This window comes from Elephas maximus, chromosome 3, assembly GCF_024166365.1.
Source record: "Elephas maximus indicus isolate mEleMax1 chromosome 3, mEleMax1 primary haplotype, whole genome shotgun sequence".
NCBI classification, from domain to species: Eukaryota; Metazoa; Chordata; class Mammalia; order Proboscidea; family Elephantidae; genus Elephas; species Elephas maximus.
In genome coordinates this window covers 56,171,194-56,191,916 of record NC_064821.1, presented here as the reverse complement: position 1 = coordinate 56,191,916, position 20,723 = coordinate 56,171,194, and the positions used below count along the sequence as shown (strand labels likewise).

Genomic DNA, 20,723 nt, shown 5'->3' with positions numbered 1-20,723 from the left:
ACACAGCTCCTCTCTCCTTCTTACACCTGGAAGCCACAGGAGCCAGCTCAAGGAAGCCCTGGGTCTCCCTCCTGCAGGGAGGCATATACTTACAGCTGCTTCCTTGGGAGGCCTCTAGCTCCTTTCTCTGTGAAGTGCCTAGGTCCCCTGCTGTGCTGACTCTGTCACTCAGCTCAGACTGGCCTGTGATCATTTGAATCCCCAGGGCTGCCACCCAGCCCAGTGACCCCAAGACCAGCAACCAGAAGGGAGTTATGCCAGGTGCTCGCCTGCTCACTGCGGAGGGTTCTAAATCTGCAACTCAGGTAACTGGGAAACAAGGTTGGTAGGGCCAAACGTCTGCCAACTCCTGGTGCTAGGCTGGGTTGGACTCTGTCCACCATTAGCAAAACCACATTAACCAGGAGGCTTAGAGGACAGGCATTCTGGTTAACTGGACTTGCTGGGTATCTGAAGGCTAACTTGGAAAGCCTTTCTAAAATGCCTGACTTGAAAAGCAAAAAGTCAGGAAAACCTGTTACATCCATCAATAAGACACGCAAGAACTGAAGTTCTTAATCCGGAAGTCAGTAAGGAACTGAACGCTGCTCACAACCATGTGAGCTTGGAGCAGATCCTTCCCCAGTAAACCTTCAGATGAGACCCTAGCCCTGGCCTACACCATGACTGCAGCCTTGTAGTCGAATCGATTCCAACTCATAGCAACCCTATAGGACAGAGAAGAATTGCCCCACAGGGTCTCCTAGGCTGCAACCTTTACGGGAAGTGCTGGTGCACAGTGGTTGAGAGCTCGGCTGCTAACCAAAAGGCCAGCAGTCTGAATCCACCAACCACTATTTAGAAACCCTTTGGGGTAGTTCTGCTCTGTCCTATAGGGTCATTATGAGTTGGAATCGACTCAACAGCAATGGGTTTGGTTTAACGGAATCTTTACAAAAGCAGACTGCCGCATCTTTCTCCCTTGGAGCCACTGGGGGGGTTCGCACCGCTGACCTTTTGGTCAGCAGCCTGGTACTTAACCACTGCACCACCAGGGCTCCTGCAGCCTTGCAGAGGGCTCAGCTGTGTATGCCCAGACTCCTGACCCACAGACACTGTGAGATAATAAATGTGTTGTTTTAAGCTACTAACTTTGTGGTAATACAGTTACACAGCAATAGATAACACAAGAGAAGACCTAAGAGTATTTGAAGTGGGAATTGGTGTGGAAAAGTCTGGACGGATTTACAGGCTGTACGGCCCTGGAAGCCCACTAACAGGCGCCTTTGGGCCTACTTTCCCCCTTTCCAGTGTAGCAGCTCTCACTTATGAAATGCTTGCCCTGTGCTAGGCACTGTTCTACGCTCTTAATACCTCAACATATTTCATCATTACAACCACCTTCCCTCTGAGGGAGGCAGATAGGGAGATAGACAGCTGCCGGTGACTCTGACTCATAGCGACCTTACGTACAACAGAACAAAATGTTGCCCAGTCCTGTCATCCTCATAATCACCAGCATGTTCAAGGAGTCCATCACTGCAGCTATGGTGCCAGTCCATCTCACTGAGGGCTTCCTTCACCCTTGTTGGCCCTCTACCTCACCAAACATGATGTCCTTCTCTAATTACTGACCCTTCCTGAGGACATGTCCAAAGCAAGAGAGTAGGACAATGTTCTGTTGTGATCAATAAGGTTTTCATTGGCTATTTTTTAAAAGATCACCAGGTCTTTCTTCCTAGTCTTAGTTTGGGAGCGCCACTGAAGTCTGTCCACCACAGGTCACCCTGCTGGTATTTGAAATACTGGTGGCACAGCTTCCTGCATCACAGCAACATGCGAGCCACCAGAGTATGATGAGGTGGATATTTAAAAAAAAACAAAACCCAAACCCGTTGCTGTGGAGTTGATTTTGACTCATAGCGACCCTATAGGATGGAGCAGAACCATCCCATGGGGTTTCCAAAGCTGTAATCTTTACAGAAGCAGGCTGCCACATCTTTCTACCATGAAGTGGCTGGTGGGTTCAAACCGCTGACCTTTGGGTTAGCAGCTGAATGCTTAACCACTGTGCTACCAGGGCTCCCTGAGGTAGGTACTCATTCCTATTTTACAAACGAGACTGAAGCACAGCGACGTGTAACCAAAGTCACAGAGGTGGTAAGCAGCCACTGAATAGGTGCTTGGAAGCCTCTGGGCAGACAGTGAGCAGGGCGAGCTCAGGCTTTGGGGGCAGAGTGGGCTGGAGGTGGACAAGACCAACTTTTCCTCATGGCAGCTTGAATGTCGAAAGATATTTTAAAGTTTAGGATTTTTCTCCTTATTAACAGATTCAAAGAGGAGCCCTGGTGGCGCAATGGGTAAGCGCTTGACTGCTAACTGAAAGGTCAGCAGTTCAACTCCACCAGCAGCAGCTCCACGGGAGAAAAGACTTGGTGATCAGCTCCTGTAAAGACTACAGCCAAGAAAACCCTTATGGGGTGGCTCTACTCTGTCACACGGGGTCGCTATGAGTTAGAATTGACTCGACAACACACAACAGATTCAAAGCAGGTAAATTTAAAAACAGAAAGACACAAAAAATATTAAAATCACCTGTAATACTGCTTGGCATAGCAAAAGACTGGTAATGTTCTATGTATTAGTTATCTACTGCTGCGTAACAAATCACCCCAAAACTTAGAGGCTTAAGACAACATGTACTGACCCTCTCAGTTTCTGAGGGTCAGGAATCCAGGGCAGTGTTTCTGGGTCCTCCGGTTCAGGTTCTCTCACAGGCTGCAATCAAGGTGTCGGCTGAGGCTGTGGTGTCATCTTAGCTTCATTGGGAAAGGATCCACTTTCAAGTTCACTCACGTGGTTGCTGGCAGAATTGTTCCTGGAGGGCTGCTGGACTGAGGGCCTCAGCTCCTGGTAGGCTGTTAGTCAGGTGTCACCATTTGCTGCCACATGGACCTCTCCCTAGGGCAGCTCCCAACATGGCACCTGGCTTCTTCAAAGTCAGCAAGAGTGTCTCTCAGCAAGACAAACATTGCAACCTTATATAATTGTGGAAGTAACATCTTATCACCTTTGCATTGTTCTATTGGTCAGAAGCAAGTCACAGATTCTCCCCACACTTGACGGGAGGGGATTACAGAAGGATATGAATCCCAGGAAGTAGAGGTCATGGGGGCCACCCAGGGCCGATTACCCCATAGGTAAGGTAAGCACAAGTAAACCCGTGCTTACCTTGCTTACTGGGTCATCCACCCCTGTCAGGGATTGTAAATTTGAAAAGAGGCTTTGATTCTGTAGGAAGGTGTTGTGGGGTTGGGAGATGGATGCCATCCATACCTAGAAACAGAACCTCTGATGTGGTAAAATGTGAAATTGTTTACTACAGATGATCTGGTAAGCAAGGTAAGCACTGTGCTTACCTTGCCTATTGGATAACCTGCCCCTGGGGCCACCTTAGTCTGTCTGCCACACCTTTCAGCGTATCCAAATCCTCCTACTTTGCCGACAGCAGCTCAGGTCTCACAGACCCCCAAACCCAATGTCTATCTCCTGCCATCCATTTTATCCACCTCCCACCCCACCAATTTGCAAGCTCCAGTCAGGAGTGTAACGAAGGGGTGCCTGGTTGGATATCTGGCGTTTTCCTGAGGACCTTGGCCCTGTATCAAGAGTTTTCCTGTTGGTGATGGAGAGCACCAAACTGTCCCTTGCCCCAGACTCAAAGTGCTTTTCAATTAGTTCCTTGATGGCTGCTTTCTCATCAGCTGCCTCCTCCTCTTCCTCGTAATTCAGTCCTGGGTATCTTGACTCTATCACCAACCGATCAGTTACCACCAAGTCAATTCCAACTCACGGCAACCTGATTCTAGAGAACAGTAATTAAGGCCAAACTATCCAATGGGCACCTGCTAACACTGTGTATGCCTCACCTGAGTGGTGCTCAGAAGTTAAGGAGGAGCCTGTGGTCACATGTCTAACCAGGGCAGTCTAGCTCCAAAGCTCAGGTCTGTGTCCAGAACCTTTCATGGCATATAGTAACTTCTAACGAAGGATTTCCTCTAAGCTTTCTCGTTTCCAACCTCCGAGCACTTAGAAAAAAGTAACGCTTGTCCAAGCGGGAAGTAAGGTGATGTGAAATAGACGCAGGTGTCCTACCGAGGACCCTCTAATGCTTGCCTGGTCCTTATTCCACTGGCAAGAAAATCCTCTGTTTTTATTTTCTTTCTCTTCCCCTACAATCACAATGATTCGATTCACATCCAATCATAGGGACGGCACAAGGCCGGGCAGCATTTCCTTTCATTGTGCTCAGGGTCGCCATGAGTCAGGGGCCAACTTGACAGCAGCTAACAATAACAGCACTGTTTATCAGCCAGAATGGCTATTTCCAAAACCAATGATAAGAGCTGCAACTTTCTTACAGAATCCCCAGGCAAGAGGAGTGTGGGGATTTTTGTTTTCACCTCTGTGCATCTGAACACCCTTCCTATTCAGGGAGATGCCTCCACAGGGAGGTCTTGGGGGGAGGCAGGCCCCCCTCACTTCAGAAGGCAAGGAGCCAGATGCTCTAGCATAACTTTTTCTACCCAAAGTTCCACAAAGCAATTAAGCCCCACAGAAAATGATTTGAGCAACTACTTTCCCAGTTGTCCCACGTACGGTAGACACCGCTCCTCTAAATGCACAGGAAAGAAGTGTCCAGTTAGCTCATGGATTAGGGTCTAACTCTCACTTTGGCCAGGCTGACACCCTGGCCCCAAGCTTTAAATCTGATGTGTGCTCAGTGGTGAAACAGGTGGCTGCGGTCTAGCTGGGGCATCCTGAAGTAAGGTTTAGCAGTCACGCTGCCAAAAACACTTTCATCTTTGACAGATGTTGACAGAAGTAGAAGTATTTATTATTTCTTTATCTTAGAAATCTGGTCCCACAAACAGGCCAACACTTTTTTCAGTTCATGGTCTTGCCCCTTCACAAAAGAAATCTTTCAACTGAGAGGGGTAAAATGAGTCAATAAAAGGACTTTCAGAGGTGTGCTCAGATAAAATTATATCTGATGAACCAGTAATCCAGGCAACCTTGGACTTCCAGTTCACTCTGAGCTCCTTCTGTCTGTCAGTACAGGCCCTGAAGGAGAAAAAAACTAAGAGGTTGTCTGCAGACAAGGCACTTCAGAAACCTCGAAGGAGAAAACCCAAGCAGCCAAGGAACTGCGCCACCAGCCCAGAGAGCTGCCAGTAGACAGGAATGCTGACCCACCTCCATGAGATTAGCTCCCACCTTCTGATCAAACAAAGTTCCACGTTCTTCCAGCACCTGCTTCGGCCCTGCACTGTCCACCTGGCCTGGAAGACACGGAGACCAGGCATCTTGGCGGAGATGCGCCCTGCTTCCTGAGGCCCAGGGCAGCCCTGCACTGACAGGGGAATGTCTTAGAGGCCCCTGCTGGGGCACGTCGTGGGAGCAGTCCCTTTTGCAAAGACAAGAAGTTAGCGCAGATCAGCACATTTGCAAAGCAAATATTAAAAAAAAAAAAAGAAAAAGCTGCTTAATACTCCCGATGCCCTCCCAATTGGCTAATGAAGCTGCAGCCTACAAGCCTGTTAGAAGTCAGGGAGGAACAGTGACCACATGACATATGTTAACCCTGAGAAGGGCTGTCTGAATCCAGGTAGCAAACGCAACCCCTTCTTTTGCTTTTGGGGCTTGTGTTTAATACGGGTGATTATGGTAGAAGTCAAGCCTCAGAGTCTCTCTCATGGCAAGAGGGCAGAAAGGGCATAGGGCTCCGCAGCTTTTCTTCTCCTGCGTTCTGGTCACATACTGGGATCCCAGGCACCAGTGTGACATGGTGCCAATTGACTGCCTAACACGCCCAGTCTGTCGAAGGAGCCAGGCAAGGAGGAGAGAGAGACATGCTCCAAACACAGAGGCCAGGAGGGAGTGCTTCGTCCTCCTTCCTCTGGCCCAGATGAAGTGGCTCCTTTCCAGAAGTCGTATGAGGAAAAGAGCATGCTCAGGTCAGAATTGGACCCAGCCTGTGCCTGGCTGTGCCTGGCTGGATGTTGACCTGTAAAAGGAAGATAGGGTGATGAGGGAGGTCATATGTATGAAAATACAAAGCAGATAAAAGTAACCTTCCCTTTGCAGAAAGAGCTCCAAGAAGTCAATCCCTGAATATACTAAGGTTCCGTATACCATGCTTCACAGGCCAAATTGGGCCCTCTACCTGTTTTTGTAAATAAAGTTTTATTGGTACACACCCATACTCATTCATTTACTTATTATCTGTGGCTACATTCATGCTACAACAATAGAGCTGATTGGTTGCAACAGAGACCATGTGGTCTGCAAAGCCCAAAACATTTGCTATCTCGTTCTTTACAGAAAATGTTTACAGAAAATGATTCCTGTCCTAGAACATATAGTATACGACGGTGCAATAGGAATTTGGCACCTTTTCACCCTGACCCCATAGTTTATGGAGCCAGAAAGGGCAAGAGATCTACCAGAAGTCCTATGAGGATGGGTCTTCTCAATCTCAGCCCAATGTTCTGGGGCAGCTGGGGCGACGGGGAGAGAAGAGAACTGAGGACAAGCCAAAGCATTTGGTGAGGTGGCTGAAGGGACTGGAAAGATTTGCAAAAGGTGGTCCCACGTGGAGAGCAGTCAAAAGCCTTCCTGGAGATACCTGTTCCACCCCACATGGCAGTGCTGAGGCTCTGTGCTCTGGCTAGCCTGAAAACATGCAAATCAGAGCTGTTGTGTAGAAACAAACCAGTCATAAGGGAGGCGTGTGGAGCATGCCTGTTTTTAGAGAAACAGCCCTGACCCTGGTCCTACCACAAGAACGTGACCCTCCTTACCCTGTGGATTTGGTAAAGTCTCCCCAGACATCAGCGGGGGCAGGCTTGGGCTGCGGCCAGGACGTGGTGGCACCTCCTATTGATGCCCAAGGGGTTGGGAAAGAAGAGAAAGACACAGGGAGTCAAAGATCTTTTTTTATCAGTTTTGTCAGATGTCTCAATGATCACAAAATCAGTCAATGATTCCAGGTGGCTGAGAAGACACACAGTGAAACATGTTTTTGGACAACAGAGCACCAATGAGCTGCCACATTTCCACCATCTTCTCACAAGCCCCAGGAGGCTCCTGGAGAAAAGGCAGAAAGCCACGTACAAGGTAGAGCAGAGGCGTGGCAGTGAGGGTAGTCACACGTCATCATCATCATACCTGGAGCTGACTGTGTTTTCAAATGCTGATGTTGAAAATCTGTCTAAAACTTACGATCCGCTGTCCTGGCTTCTTCAATGGAGAACACCCATCAAAACCATAAGGTCATCTCATGTAAGGCCCTCAGTTCAGGGTTTGGATCAACCAATACTTACTGAGTGCACATTATGTGCCAGACATCTGGTTTAGGGGTTGGGGAGGGCCTTCCATAAGCGGTGAGACAGCAGCTGATACCGCTGCGTGCCTGTTCCCATGGTGGACAGCAGAATGAGGCTATACTCCTGCTTCTGTGCTTTTCTGGTACCTCCCCCAGTGCTGCCAACTGTCCCTTCTGAACACCCACGCCTGCCACCCTCTGTCTTCCCACCAGTTTGCTATTTTTTATCTGCTCTGGGCTGGGAGGCCAGATAAAATGAGGACCCTCAATAGATTAGAGTTCTACAGTTCACCAAGTACCCAACATACATTATCTCATTTGAACCTCGTCACCGGCCTGGGTAAAGACAGGGCTAGCCGTGTGACTTTGTGTAGGTCACTTAAATCTCAGTTTCCTTATCTCTAAGATGGGGACAAAAACAGGACTACTTCATAGGATTGGAGGGTTAAATGAGTGAATACATGCGGAGGGCTTAGAGTAGAAACATAGTGCCGATAATGACAACAATACTAACAAAAGGCAAGCTAATGTTTAGTGAGCATTATAGTATCGTAGCTATTGTTCTAAGTGCTCTACCTGGATTAGCTCATTTGATCCCCACAAGAAACCTAAACTGTAGGTTTTATTACTATCTCCATCCTACAGATGAGGAAACTGAGGCACAGAGAAGTGAGTAATTTTCTGAAGATCACACAGCTGGTGAGCTAAAATTTGAACTCGGGCAGTCTGGTTTTGGAGGATATAGTAAGTGTTTGATAAATGTTAGCTATTCATGATTCATTATCTGAAGCCCTTTTGTTTGTAGACATGCTGACTGCCTTGTCTTGCACGTGACAACAGAAGCTCTGGAGGGCAGGGACTTGGTGCGGGATCCCCAGTGCCAGGTACTCCATCTTAGTGGTGAAAATGCACTGGCAGGGAGGAACAACTCGGAAAAAGGGGGATGGGAATGGTCGCACAACTGGAAGAATGTAATCAATATCACTAAATTGGATCCGTAGACTTGAACTGGTGTATGTTTTTGTTGTGTGTTTTCTCAGTAACAACAATAATAAATTATTAAAAAAAACAAAAATACACCAGCAACAGAGGAGGCCTGAGGCAGTGGCTCTCAGACCCCAGCTAGCAACCAATTAAGGAGCATCCAAATAACACAGGGAGCACAGGAAGAATGCAGATTCCTGTCTCTGCAAGCAATGCCAAGCGGGTGGTGCCATGACCGAACCATGACAAACAATGCTTAAAGAAATTAACTCCTGACACCAGGGTGGGGGCTAGTGGGGTGCTTCTCTTCCCGTGGGGCATTGCCCAGAGGGCTGAGGCTGGAAGTCCAACCTCTCGACAGCGGAGCCAACATCAGGAACTCAAGATCTGGTGAGAGGTGTGTAGAGAAAGCAGGCTGGTGACCATCACCCAGCCTGGGGAGCATCAAGCTGGGCCAGGCAGGGTGGGGAGACAGAGAAGGGACGGGCATCTGGACACTAACTTCTCAGGAGCCCCAGGAGCTCTCCTTAGACCCTGGAAGCACCAGCACAGCTTGGTGGGGGAGCCAACTCTCAGCTTCATAGCAGCCCAATAGCCAGCCCTCGCTGGGGAGCTGGCGCCAAACTATTTCCACTTTTCCTTCCCACCACTCACCTTTACATACTTATGCTGCAGCCATCACTCTATACACATCAGGTGTTTACAAGTCTGACCTTTATTTATGCTCTTCTCTCTGCCTAGAATGCCAACTGCCCCTGCTCCAACATCCTTCTTTCAAGGCCCAGCTCAACGCCACCTCTTCTGTGAAGCCTCCCCAGATCACTCTGACTAGAAGTGAGTCTCCTCCCCACACGCTGGGTCTCCGTGCCCGTGACTCATCCCTCCCACTAGATATGAGCTCCCTGTGAGCAGAGCCCGGGGATCCATCACCCACGAGCTGACACAGAGAACCAGGAGCCTACGTGCCGATGACTTCACAGTAACATATGAGTCGGAATCCCCGCCAGGTGGGCAGACACCCAGAAGGGATAAGTAGCAGGTACGAGGGGAGCAGAGGAACCCTTTACCTGGAGTGTGCCGGACTGAGTTTGACACATACAGGTACTAACAGTGAATCACTGGATGAAGGAGGGAAAGCCGTGGTGCCCCTGCTGCCAGAGGAGGGGAACCCACTGGGGCAGATTTAATAAAGTACAGTCACCACCTGAGTCCCTGGATGGTCCAAATGGTTAAGCACTCTACTGTTGACGAAAAAGCTGGTGGTTTGAATCCATAGAGGTACCTTGGAAGAAAGGCCTGGTGGTTTACTTCTGCAAAATCAGCCATTGAAAACCCTATGCAGCACAGTTCTGCTCTGGCACACATGGGGTCGCCATGAGTCGGAATCAACTCGACAGCAAGTGGTTTACAGTCACTACTGTTCACTGACCTGAGCTGGAAGCGACTGCTGGCTGGGCAGGGGGTCCCCCCACAGACAGATGCTCTCCAGGGGGAGGGATGAGGGTGGAGACCTTTCCCCCTGGGGGAGGAGGAAGCAGGCTCAGTCCTCCTGTGCTGGCTGGCCGGGCTCGGGGAGCCCCGGCGACTCCTTCCTTCTTCTTCATGTTCTAAAGAGACGAGAGGAATGGAAATCAGTCAGTTCTGCTACAGTCCCACCTGCTATCAGAAAACCTCACAGGGAGACGGAAAATGTGACCCCCCAGTCCCCGAACACCTGTATAACCCAAGGATGGTCAGGAGCCATCCTACGCCTTGATTATTCTGAGCCGTATTCGACACACTGCCATTCTAAAGCCATCAGGAATGTTTTAAAAAGCAAGCACCTGACTTCATCAATCACCAAAGGAATGCAAATCAAACTGATAGGCCATTCCGCACCCAACAGAATGCACCCACCAGAATGGCTACGACGAAAACCCTCAGTGCTGACAAGGATATGGAGCAGCCCGGAACATTCGTACCCTGCTGGAGGGAGTGTAAATTGGGAAAACTACTTTGAAAACTGGAAAGATCTACTAAAGCCAAACACTGAACTATGGCCCTGCAACAGAGATGCACACATATGTGCATCAAAGGACATGGACTCCAGAGCCCACAGCTGCGCTATCTGTAATAGCTCCAAACTGGAAACTGCCTCATGGCCGTCATTGGTAAAATGGATAAGGAAATTGGCTATATTCTTGCCACAGAACATGGTACAACAGTGAGAACAAATAACTATATGCAACAACATGAACGAATCTCACAAAAATCATACTGAGTGAAAGAGAAAAGACATATGCAAGAGAGTATAAAGTGTATGGTTCAATTCATAAAAATTAAAGAGGCAACATCTAGGGTTGTCCAGATGGTGGTTACTTGGGGTAGGCAGAGCAGGAGAGGAGCTTCCAGCGTGCTGACGCTCTGGTTCTTGACCTGGGTGCTGATTTACTTGGGTAAGTTGTTTTTTAAAAAATTCACTCAGTTCTGCATTTATGATCTGTACATTTTGTATGCATTTTATTATACTTCAATAAAAGGTTAAAAACAAACAAATAAACAAACCAACCAAGTATGAGCAAGAAACCAGAGCAAGTTTCAAAGATGAAGATGACATGGTTCCCTACTTGCATGGCTTGTATGGGAAGCAGCAGCTTAATCATATGGTAAGACCACAGCTCTGAAGTCCAAAGACCTCAAAGATCTCACTGTGAATCCACCCATGCCAGTTATTTCTAACTCTATGACCCTGGGCAAGTTCTCTAACCTCTCTGAGCCTCAATTTCTTCGTCTAACAGTAGGACATTTATTTCATGAGAAGTGCCTAAAAACACTACCTGGCCCACAGCAGATGCTCATTTAAATGTTAGTTTCCTCCAGCAAGACCAAGCATCATATTCCAACCAGTCCACTGGCTTTGACCTGTATTTTCTCTTAAGAGCCAGCTGGCCAACTTCAAACGTCCCAAGTCATCACCAGCATGAAGCAGAAAAGAGGAGAAAGAGACAGTAAGTAAGGAGAAAGAGCGTTATTTTAGGGTTACAGTTTTTTCAAAAAAACAAATCCATTGGATCCTTGGCTCCCCCAAATCAGGGCTCTGATTCAACCCCAACCCTGCAGCCAGATAAAGACCAAGTCTTAGCAACCCTTTTCCTGATCTCAGAGGGACTGGCTGCTGCATGCATGATGCAAAGAGGGGAAAGCCGGGTACAGGGCAGCTCAGAACGAACATACAGGGAACCTGACTGACACTACCAGCAGAAGCTGCTCTGCCCATGATGTCCCCTGAAGGAAGGCCAGTCACCCACCACCCGCCTGTATATCTTCTTCCTGGAACTCCCAAACTCTTTCACACCCTAAACACGCACCCGAGACGCAGCTTGGGGTGAGCACACTGACCCCCTCGACCCACGTTAGTAGCCAGACATGCCAGCTCTCAGGACAAGTAACTGACGCTCCTTCTCAACCCAGAGGCTTTGCACGTGCTACTCCCACTGCTCAAACCACCTGCTGACCCGTTGCTTGTTTACCGGTCGACTCTTCTAGGGAGCCTCCCTTGGTTCCCCCAACCCTGGGCTGCATGCTCCTCCTCTGGGAGCCCAGAGCACCCAGGGCATCCTTGGTCATAGAAGCTCTCCTGCCATGTTGTAACTGCATCTTTCCTTGCCTGTCTCAGCTCAACTCTGAGTTCTGTAAGAACAGAGGCCTCTTGTTCCCCCTTGGTGAAGTACCTGGCACAAGGCAGGTACTCAATAAACATCTGTGGAACTGGTGGAACTGAATTGTGAGAAAGGAGTGATGGGTTCTGGCTGGGCTTCATTTAGTGGCCACAGTATCACGTGACCATGGCCGACACAGTTAGAGAGGGTAGTACTCACCGCAATGTTGAGCTTGATAGTCTGGCCCTCCTTGAAGCCCAGGTCCAATTTGGGGCCTTGGTCTGGGTTCTGGGCTTGTTTTGCAAATTCACACTGCTGTTTCACCCACCTGGGGAGAGAACCAGAAAAGAAAGGTGAGGAAGGACAAGACAACCTGCCCTGCACTCACTCACTCCCTCACTACCTGCCATCAGCCCAGGCTGAGGCTTTTATTGAGGCAGGGATGTAAAAGGGCACAGGTAGCGAGTTAGGCCTGAACTCAAATCCTCGTGCTGAGAGCTCATGCACCTCAGCTTCCTCATCAGTAAGATAAGATGACAGCTCTGTGTCTTAAGAACTGCAATGAGAATTCAATGAGACCACTTATGCAGGGGGTCTAAGCACACCACGTGGCACTTACTGCCTGCAGGAGATTTGAAAACCAGGCCCTGCCCAGCACTTGGCATGGGAACTAAAACAGGTCTCTATCATCCCCTCACCCAAAAGCTCATAAGGTAGATGGTGAGACCAGAGAAATGCCCAGATAGCAGGAAGTAACACAAAGGTCTCCCACCCTCCATGTAATCACCAATCCAGCAGCCACTCAAGCAGAACACCAGGTCAGGGAAGAGCCAGAGCCACCTATGTGAGCGGCTGGGCACCCCCCCCCCACTTGTTGGCAGCCAGGGGAGTACTACACAGACGGGAGGAGCAATATTCTCAGCTCCATCTTTTAGCTTCTTAAAGGACTACAGTGCCAACTAACTAGGATGGCAGAGATGGGCCTCAGGAAAAGCAGGTGACTTCAAAGCAGAGATGGGGACTGGCTGAGAGAAGGGCCTGCCTTGAAGGAGAGCTCCTGAGTTTTCCTGAGGCTCTGCTAGCAGACAAATCACACACAGCCACCCAGTATCCTAACCTGGGAAATCACTCTGTCCAGGGAAAGAGGGAGGAGGCATAAGCACGTGTCTCCAGGGCCCACTCACTTGAAATGGTCCTGTAGTGCAACATTGAAGTCAAAGGCATCGCCTCGGTCCCCGAAGCCAACTCCAATAAATGCCCGTCGCCCTGGGGACAACACATGATCAAGCCCACATTCCAGAGGCAGAGGAACACACCTTTCTCAAGAGGAGGAAGCACCAAGACCCACACGTACCATTTCCATCTTCGATGCGGATGACAAAGTACCTGCTGGAATCCGTCACACTCTCCACGGCTGTGCCAGGAAACTGATCCACTGGTGCCTGGGCAAAGAGCTCCCCTGGAAGCACAAGGCAGGGTGAGCCAGGAGCCGTAGCCTGACACTTCATCCCGCTACTGGCGTCAGCCCTCTGAGTGAGGTGGACAGGCAAACCTCAGTCTGGGTTTCTAATCAAATCCAGTCTTGCTGAACGGAAGACACAGGTAATCTAACTACAGAAAGGTTTACGTTGGGAGGTGGTCAAACCCAGCCCAGTTTGGATTTTTTTTTTCATTGCCAAACGTTGCAACATAGATTACATGTAAAATAATTCAGATTTCTGGCTTCTCTTAAAATCAAAAGCTCTGACATCAGCAACTTGGAAGATTAGGCAGGAACCTTAGCGGGCAGTGAGTTTATGTCAATGAGGGAGGACCAATTCGGAAAAGGAGGGTGAGAATGGGCACACAACTTGAAGAATGTGATCAATGTCACTGAACTGTACATGGAGAAACCACTGAACCAGTGTATGTTCTGCTGTGTATCTTTTCAACAACAACATTAAATTATTAAAATACATTGTCTTAGTCATATAGTGCTGCTGTAACAGAAATACCACAAGCGGGTGGCTTTAACAAACAGAAATTTATTTTCTCACAGTTAGGAGACTAGAAGTCTGAATTCAGGGTGCCAGCTCTGGGGAAGGTTCTCTCTGTCAGCTCAGAAGGAAGGTCCTTGTCTCTTTTGCGCTTCTGCTCCTGGGTGATCTTCGTGTGGTTAGGCATCTTTCTTCCCCATCCCTGCTTCTCTCCTTTGCTTGTTTAATCTCTTTTATATCTCAAAAGAGATTGACCCAAAATACACCCTATGCTAATCCTGCCTCATTAGCATATCAAAGACTACGCATTCCCATATGGGATTATAGCCACAGGCATAGAGGTTAGAATTTACAACACATATTTTGGGGGGACACAATTCGATCTATAACATATATACATATTATACACACCATACACACATTTACAGGTACGGAGTTAGGCCTATATACATTCTCTCAAAAAAAAATCCAAAGCTCTACCAATCCTGGGCTCACGTGTGAGAATGGCTGGCTGAAACCATCACATCCACGATGAGGTCTGATATAATGTGATCACCTCCATGATTACCTGTTGTGAGCAGCTAATCAGTTGAAAAGGAGTTTCCTTGGGTGTGCAACCTGTATCAAATATAAGTAGACGTTCTGGCAAGGCCTGTGGGCTTTTGCTCACTCTGGATCCCACAGCTGGCTCCTGTTTGTCTGACCTCCAGTTCTCAGAACTTGAGCTAGCAGTGTACCTGTGGTCTTGCCTGCCAATCTTGGGATTCATCGATCTTTGAAGCCTGAGGGCAAGAGCCCTGCTCTTTGACCCGTCAATCTTGGGTTTGCCAGCCCCTGCGGGTACATGAATCAGGAGATGCCTCTATCCTGACCCACAGACTTGGGACATTCCAGCCTCTACAACCACTCCAGCCTCTACAACCACGTGTGCCATTTCCTTGATCTAAATCTCTCTATATATACATGTTTATATGTTTTGGTTTTGCTTCTCTAGAGAACCCAACCTAAGAATCCGGTACCAAGAGTAAGGTGCTGCTCTAACGGATGCCTAAAATGTGAAACTGAATGGATAGAGGCTGGAAGAATTTTAAAGTGTCTAAATATTAGGAAAAAAAAAATTTTTTTTTCTAATAGTAAAAGCTCAGATCGCCTTGAAGAGACTGTTGGTGGAACTACGGACATCAAAGGCAATTCTGGTGAGGACTCAGAAGGAAGTGAGGAAGAGCTGTCACACTGGAGATGGCACGGACAGCCAGAAGCAGCAGCAGAGAAATGGCAGCAGCAGAACCAGGAGACCCAGAGTAAGACATCACTGGAGCCAACCCACGGAGCAAGAGAGCTGAGTGCCTTCTGGCCAAAGTTTACTGGAGGAGTGGGGTGCCTCCAGGCACTTATCGGTGGAGCTACAGAGCTTTGGGACACTTGCCCCCGCAGGGCAGATGTGGGCAGAGTGGCCCAAGGGGCTGAGAGGCCAAGGAACCAGGAAGCAGAAGAGACAAGAACACAGGAAGCAGAGCTGCCTCAGCCTCAAAAGGTACGGCCACGAACTCTGGGGTCTCAAAGGGTGGAGCTGCCACTCAGATGGACTAGGAGAATGGAGCCACCCAAATGCCAGGGAGCGGAGCAGCTGTCCCAGCGGGCACGAAAGGCAGAGCTGAAGCCCAGGGCAGAGGGTCTTCCACTCAGAACTCGGAGTGTGGTCAATACCTAGAGTCTGGAGGGCAGGGCCACTGTGTAAACGGTCTCAGAAAACACAAGAATATTTTCAAGCCTTGAGGGCTAATGTAATGTGTTCTGCTGACTTGCTTAGTACCTGTCATCCCTTCTTTCCCTCCAATTTTCCCATTTATAATGGAAATGTCTACCATGTGCCTGTTCTACCATTGTACTTTGGAAGCAGATAACTTGTAGTCTAGATTTCACAGATGAAGAGGAATTTTTGGATTTTGGACTTGGACTTAAGACTTTTGCTATAACATGATTGGGTCAATATGTTTTACATGTGGAAAGTACATGAATGTTGGGGGACCAAAGGGTAGAATGTCATAGATTGAACTGTGCTCCCCCAAAATGTGTCTCAGCTTGGCTAGGCCATGATTCCCAGTATTGTGTGACTGTCCACCATTCTGCCATCTGATGTGATTTTTTCATGTGTTGTAAATCCTACGTCTATGATGTTAATGAGGTGGGATTAGTGGCAGTTATGTTAATGAGGCAGGACTCAATCTACAAGATTAGGTTGTACCTTAAATCAATCTCTTTTGAGATATAAATACAGTGAGCAGAAACGGGGGACCTCATACCACCAAGGAAGCAGCCTCAGGAGCAGAGCCATATCCTTTGGACCCAGGATTCCTGTATGGAGAAGCTCCTAGACAAGGGGAAGATTGATGACAAGGATCGTCCCCCATAGCCAACAGAGAGAAAGCCTTCCCCTAGAGCTGGCACCCTGAATTTGGACTTCCAACCTCCTAACTGTGAAAGAATAAATTTCTGTTTGTTAAAGCCATCCGCTTGTGGTACTTCTGTTATAGGAGCACTAGGTAACTAAGTGTGCTTCTGTGATCGGTATCATTTTCTCATATGCCGACCTGTTAGAGCTTTAAGTGTTTAACCAAATATATTCTACTGGATCCTGTGGTTCAGAGGTGACCGTGTAATCCAGGCTGAACTGAATCAAAACTGGCGGGCTAGAGCCTGCAGCTTCTGATCAATGTCTCTGCCCCCAGTTTGGTGCCCAGGGCCCCGAGTGCCTGGCTGCCTTCAGGCTAGAGCAGCAGTTCTCAACCATGGAGAATTTTACTCCCCCTCCCTCTCTGGGACATTTGGCAACATCTGGTGACATTTTTGGTTGTCACAACTTGGGGGAGTGCTAGTGGCATCCAGTGAGTTGAGGCCATGGATGCTGCTAAATATCCTACAATGCACAGGACAGCCACCACAACAAAGACTCCTCTGGCCCCAAATGTCAATGGTGCTGAGGCTGAGAAACGCTGGCCTGGACTGATATATTCATTATCTCAATGGAAAGTGAAAGCCAAGCATGACCTAGCAGGCATGACCCTGAGATAAGAGCAAATAAGGGTGGGTCCTACAGGTGAGACTCAGCCCTGAGCAATGGCTGTGACACCAGGTGGTCATGTTAAAGTACATGAATGTTGGGGGACCAAAGGGTAGAATGTTATAGATTGAACTGTGGCCCCCAGAGAACAAGAGGTGCTGCCATTTCCTTGTGATATAGGCAATTCTCATGGCCAGAGTTGTGTCCCAGCAATGGTGGCTGCCTCTTCAAACTCCTCAGCACCCAGTACTCACTCTGCCAAACCCATGCTTCAGAAAAACAAAACCAATGTTTCAGGCCACCTTGCAGTTCCCAAAGCAATTTGACAAGTATCTGCTCATTAAATGTTTCCAGCAGCCTTGGGGAGTAGGAATTAATGTGCTCTCTACTACAACAAAAAAGAGGCCAAGGTCCCACAGCTCAGTCAGAAGTAGCACAGTTCTGAGACAGCCAGTTCTGCCTCTAAATCCCTGCACTTTCTTCTGCCTCACAAAGGAAAATCTCTACGTAATAAAAAAATATTCATAACCAAATGCCATCGGACCAAACCCAGCAGGCACTGTGCCTGACCCCTTCCCTAGGTCCCAGGGCTGGGTATGCTCCCAGTAGTGTTATCCTCATAGCTCACCCAGAGGCGCTGGTGATCCAGGACTTCTGGAAAGATTTCCCTAAAGGAGACGTCTGCCAGCTGAACCCAACACAGCCCAGATTTGCTTGTTCTCTCACGAGAGAAAGAAATGACTAGGAGAGTTTCCGGCTCCTTCAGTTAGCAGGTGTGATCAGATCTGGGGGAGTTACCATTAGTAAGAACTAGGGCTCAGCAGGAGGGGGCTGTACATCTTCACCCAGTCTTCATGGCAGACTCCAGGGCTTCCTACTTGGGATCAATCTGCAGGCCTCCTTTCCTTGGCCTCTAAAACTAATATTTCTCTCAGGACTCCAAAACAAATGGGTGCTTCTTAATAGAAAACACTCCCTTTTACACATGGGGATAGTGGTCTCTACAACGAAAATAAGAAGATGGAGATGGAAGTACACTCGGGTTTGTGATTTCCAGAACAGGTTCCCATGACCCGAGTGGCCTGGCCAGGCCCTGGCTGCCTCTCCCTTCTGAAAGTGGGAGATGTGGCACCTCAGCCCCCGCAGGCCTCCCTTGCCTTTACCTGAGGTCTTGTCCTCCAGCTTGATGTAGGCCACCTGCCCTTTTGCAGTGATTCGCAGCCGGCCACTCCATGACGGCTGGTCCAGCTGCCACTCCGCAGCCCTAAGAGGACAAAAATCACTGAGCTGCCGCCAGAGGCTCCTGTTCACTTACTCCAGTGCCAGGGATGAGAATGGGCAGGGCATGTGGGTTGCTAATTTTTTCTGTAAAGGGCCAGAAAGTAAATCTTTTTGGCTTTAAGGGCCATACGGTTTCTGTCCCTACTCCTCAATTCTGCCATTGTTTTGTAGAGTGAAAGCAGACACAGACAATATGTCAATGTGTTGATGCTTTGAGTCATTTTAACCAAATATTTTCTACTGAGCATGGCTGTATCTCAATAAAACTTGACGGGCAAAAAACAAAACAAACAAACTTTATGGGTGGTGAAGTTTGAATTTCACGTAATTTTCACATGTCATGAAATATTGTTTTAAATCTTATCCAACCATTTAAAAATGTAAAAACCATTCTTAGCTTGAGGCCCATACAAAAGCACAGTGGGTCATAATTTGCCGACCCCTGTTCTAGACTACAGAAGACCTTCTCTCTGGAATGCGGCTTCCAGTTTCCTTTCTGTACAGAAGCAGCTCCTGGGCCTATCGTTTCTGCTTTAAGACACTGCTAGGCTGCGGTGGTCAGAGCGACCACTTGGGACCACCGAGACCATCTTGGAGGAAAAGCACAGAGAGGTGCAATCAATAATAGGAAGGAAAAAAGGAGAGCAACAGTACATGTGAGAAAAGCAAATGAGTGCTCAAGAAATACACTCTCCAAGGTAGCCTAGGCAGAAAGAAACCCGGAAAACCAGGGACTTACAGCAACTGCCTCTTCTGGCTTTTTTAAAGAACTTCACATTTTAGTTCTAAAAAGGAGCTTGGTGAAACCTCCAAATAGCAAGAACCTTGGGTGTTTTCAGCAGGCTTTTCTTGGAAATTCCAAAGCATGTGTCAGCTCTCAAGAACTCCCACAAGACACTCTAACTGCAGACGCAGGTTGTTTTGAGAGATACAAATGCAAACTCTCAAATCCCAGTTCAGCAAACTGAGTTTCAGTTCCTCTTACTGGGGTAACAGGCCTTAGATTCAGGCTAGGCAGAGCTGAGGCTGAAATGCAGAGGCTGGCAGTTTCCTCTATGCCACACCAGCCAGCCCTGACCCTTGCTTGGTCACCTGACTCTCTGGGGACCAAGAGGGTCCCAACCAATCCTACTGAAGACCCAGTGATGGATGGGGTAAATGATGACCCGTGGTTTGGAGGCCCATCTCCAGGGCATCTGCATTACCTCCAGGATGTATAAAAAGCAAATGTGTTTTGGTTGTTTTTACTATTGCTATCTTCATACTATTTTTAAATTATATCACGGATGTAGCAACCTTAACAAGAGATCAGAAAGGGGGACACTCCCTTGTTACTGTGGTGCAGGCCAATCTTGTATTTCTAAATTACTTGGACAAACACTATGATCAGCGTTGCCCACCCCCAAAATTATCAACATCCCCCACACCACCACCTAGCGGCACAAAATAGCCATAGGCCAGGTTGTCTGTATCAGGTATATCTCTCTTTGTTTTAATATTTTCCATTTCTTTCCAAAAGTAATACATATAAAAAATACATATACATGGCAATAAAATGCAAACAGAATAAATGGGTATAGGATGAACGGGAGTCTCCTTTCAATCCCGTTTCCCTCCCCTCTCTCTCCCCTCCGGCGGTTTCCTGAATTCCTTCCAGAGATAGGCTATACATTTACAACCATGTATGCGTTTATTAGCCTCAAGTGAACATTACACCAGAGCAGTGCGGTTGGGTTTCTCTCCACCTCTTACAGATGGTGATCAGGCTTGAAACTCGTGCGAAGGGAGCTGGGCAGGAGGGAGTCCCTGGGGTTCGGCCATCAGCTTAAAGCTCCCCGGGACGAGTCCTTTTAGCTGGTTCTGCGCTCCCTCCTTTCCCTGCGGGGATTTCCGCCTGTGATAGGATCCTTTCCTCTTTCAAGGCTTTTCAAGGACCCTTTCAAGGCCATCGTTTAGCGCAGAAAGACAAAGTCTATGACACCACCTCCCTCCCGCCCGCGAAGTTTAGGGTGCCCGACAGCCCACCGGGGTCCCCACGCACTAGACACAGCTTTAACACCTATCCCGCCGCCAGGAGGCCAGTGAGTCGGACTGAGACGGCCGAAAGTCCGGGTCTCCCTCCCTGCTCCGGCCTCGAACTGGAAGAAGCTGCAACATTCTCTCCCCCTTCGCCCTTAAACTGGCCGCGACCCGTCCTCGGTTCCCGCAGTGGGTGTGTCGGGGCGGCTGGGAAGGGATTAAGTCAGGGCTAGCCCGGCCCGGAGGCAGGAGGTCACCTGTAGCCACGGTTGGTGGCCCGCGGCGGGATGCGGTAGACATGAACCTCCGGTTTGACACAGAGAACCGACTCGTACTCGCTCTCCTCCATCTCGACTCCCGGAGCCCGCCGGACTTCCGACTTCTTCCCCGCCGTGGGG

At 48.6% G+C, this 20,723-nt stretch overlaps 2 protein-coding genes across 13 annotated transcripts in view; both read right to left on the bottom strand.

Annotated features, from left to right (window-relative positions):
* Nucleotides 1-5,836, bottom strand: part of CROCC (ciliary rootlet coiled-coil, rootletin) — a 53,193-nt gene extending 47,357 nt beyond the window's left edge. For 8 of the 11 annotated variants that reach the window (XM_049878045.1, XM_049878047.1, XM_049878049.1 and 5 more), the window contains exon 1: nt 94-5,836. The gene's annotated coding sequence lies outside the window, so the exon portion shown is untranslated. The remainder of the gene's footprint in view (nt 1-93) is intronic. The other 3 variants (XM_049878042.1, XM_049878041.1, XM_049878043.1) reach the window with 3 other exon arrangements.
* Nucleotides 5,837-5,884: 48 nt separating this feature from the next.
* On the bottom strand, nt 5,885-20,722 carry NECAP2 (NECAP endocytosis associated 2). 2 transcript variants are annotated; one of them, XM_049878062.1, is made up of 8 exons: nt 20,583-20,722; nt 18,189-18,289; nt 13,343-13,447; nt 13,173-13,254; nt 12,208-12,316; nt 9,780-9,957; nt 6,843-6,918; nt 5,885-6,046 (listed from the first exon to the last, which is right to left on the bottom strand). In XM_049878062.1, exons 1-8 carry the CDS (start codon nt 20,672-20,674, stop codon nt 5,998-6,000), a joined length of 792 nt encoding a protein of 263 aa, XP_049734019.1. In that variant the 5' UTR covers nt 20,675-20,722; the 3' UTR covers nt 5,885-5,997. The 2 variants fall into 2 exon arrangements, with proteins under 2 accessions (XP_049734019.1, XP_049734018.1); XM_049878061.1 differs by lacking the exon at nt 5,885-6,046 and adding an exon at nt 6,054-6,714.
* Between the last annotated feature and the right edge of the window lies 1 nt (nt 20,723).

Bases quoted from the DNA above. Each gene is read 5' to 3' on its own strand.
- NECAP2 (XM_049878061.1), bottom strand. From the start codon at position 20,674: ATGGAGGAGAGCGAGTACGAGTCGGTTCTCTGTGTCAAACCGGAGGTT. The intron at 18,290-20,582 runs GTGACCTCCTGC...TTGTCCTCTTAG, and splicing joins GCCACCAACCGTGGCTACAG to GGCTGCGGAGTGGCAGCTGG. The intron at 6,715-6,842 runs GTAAGGAGGGTC...GCATGTTTTCAG, and splicing joins GACTTTACCAAATCCACAGG to GCTAGCCAGAGCACAGAGCC.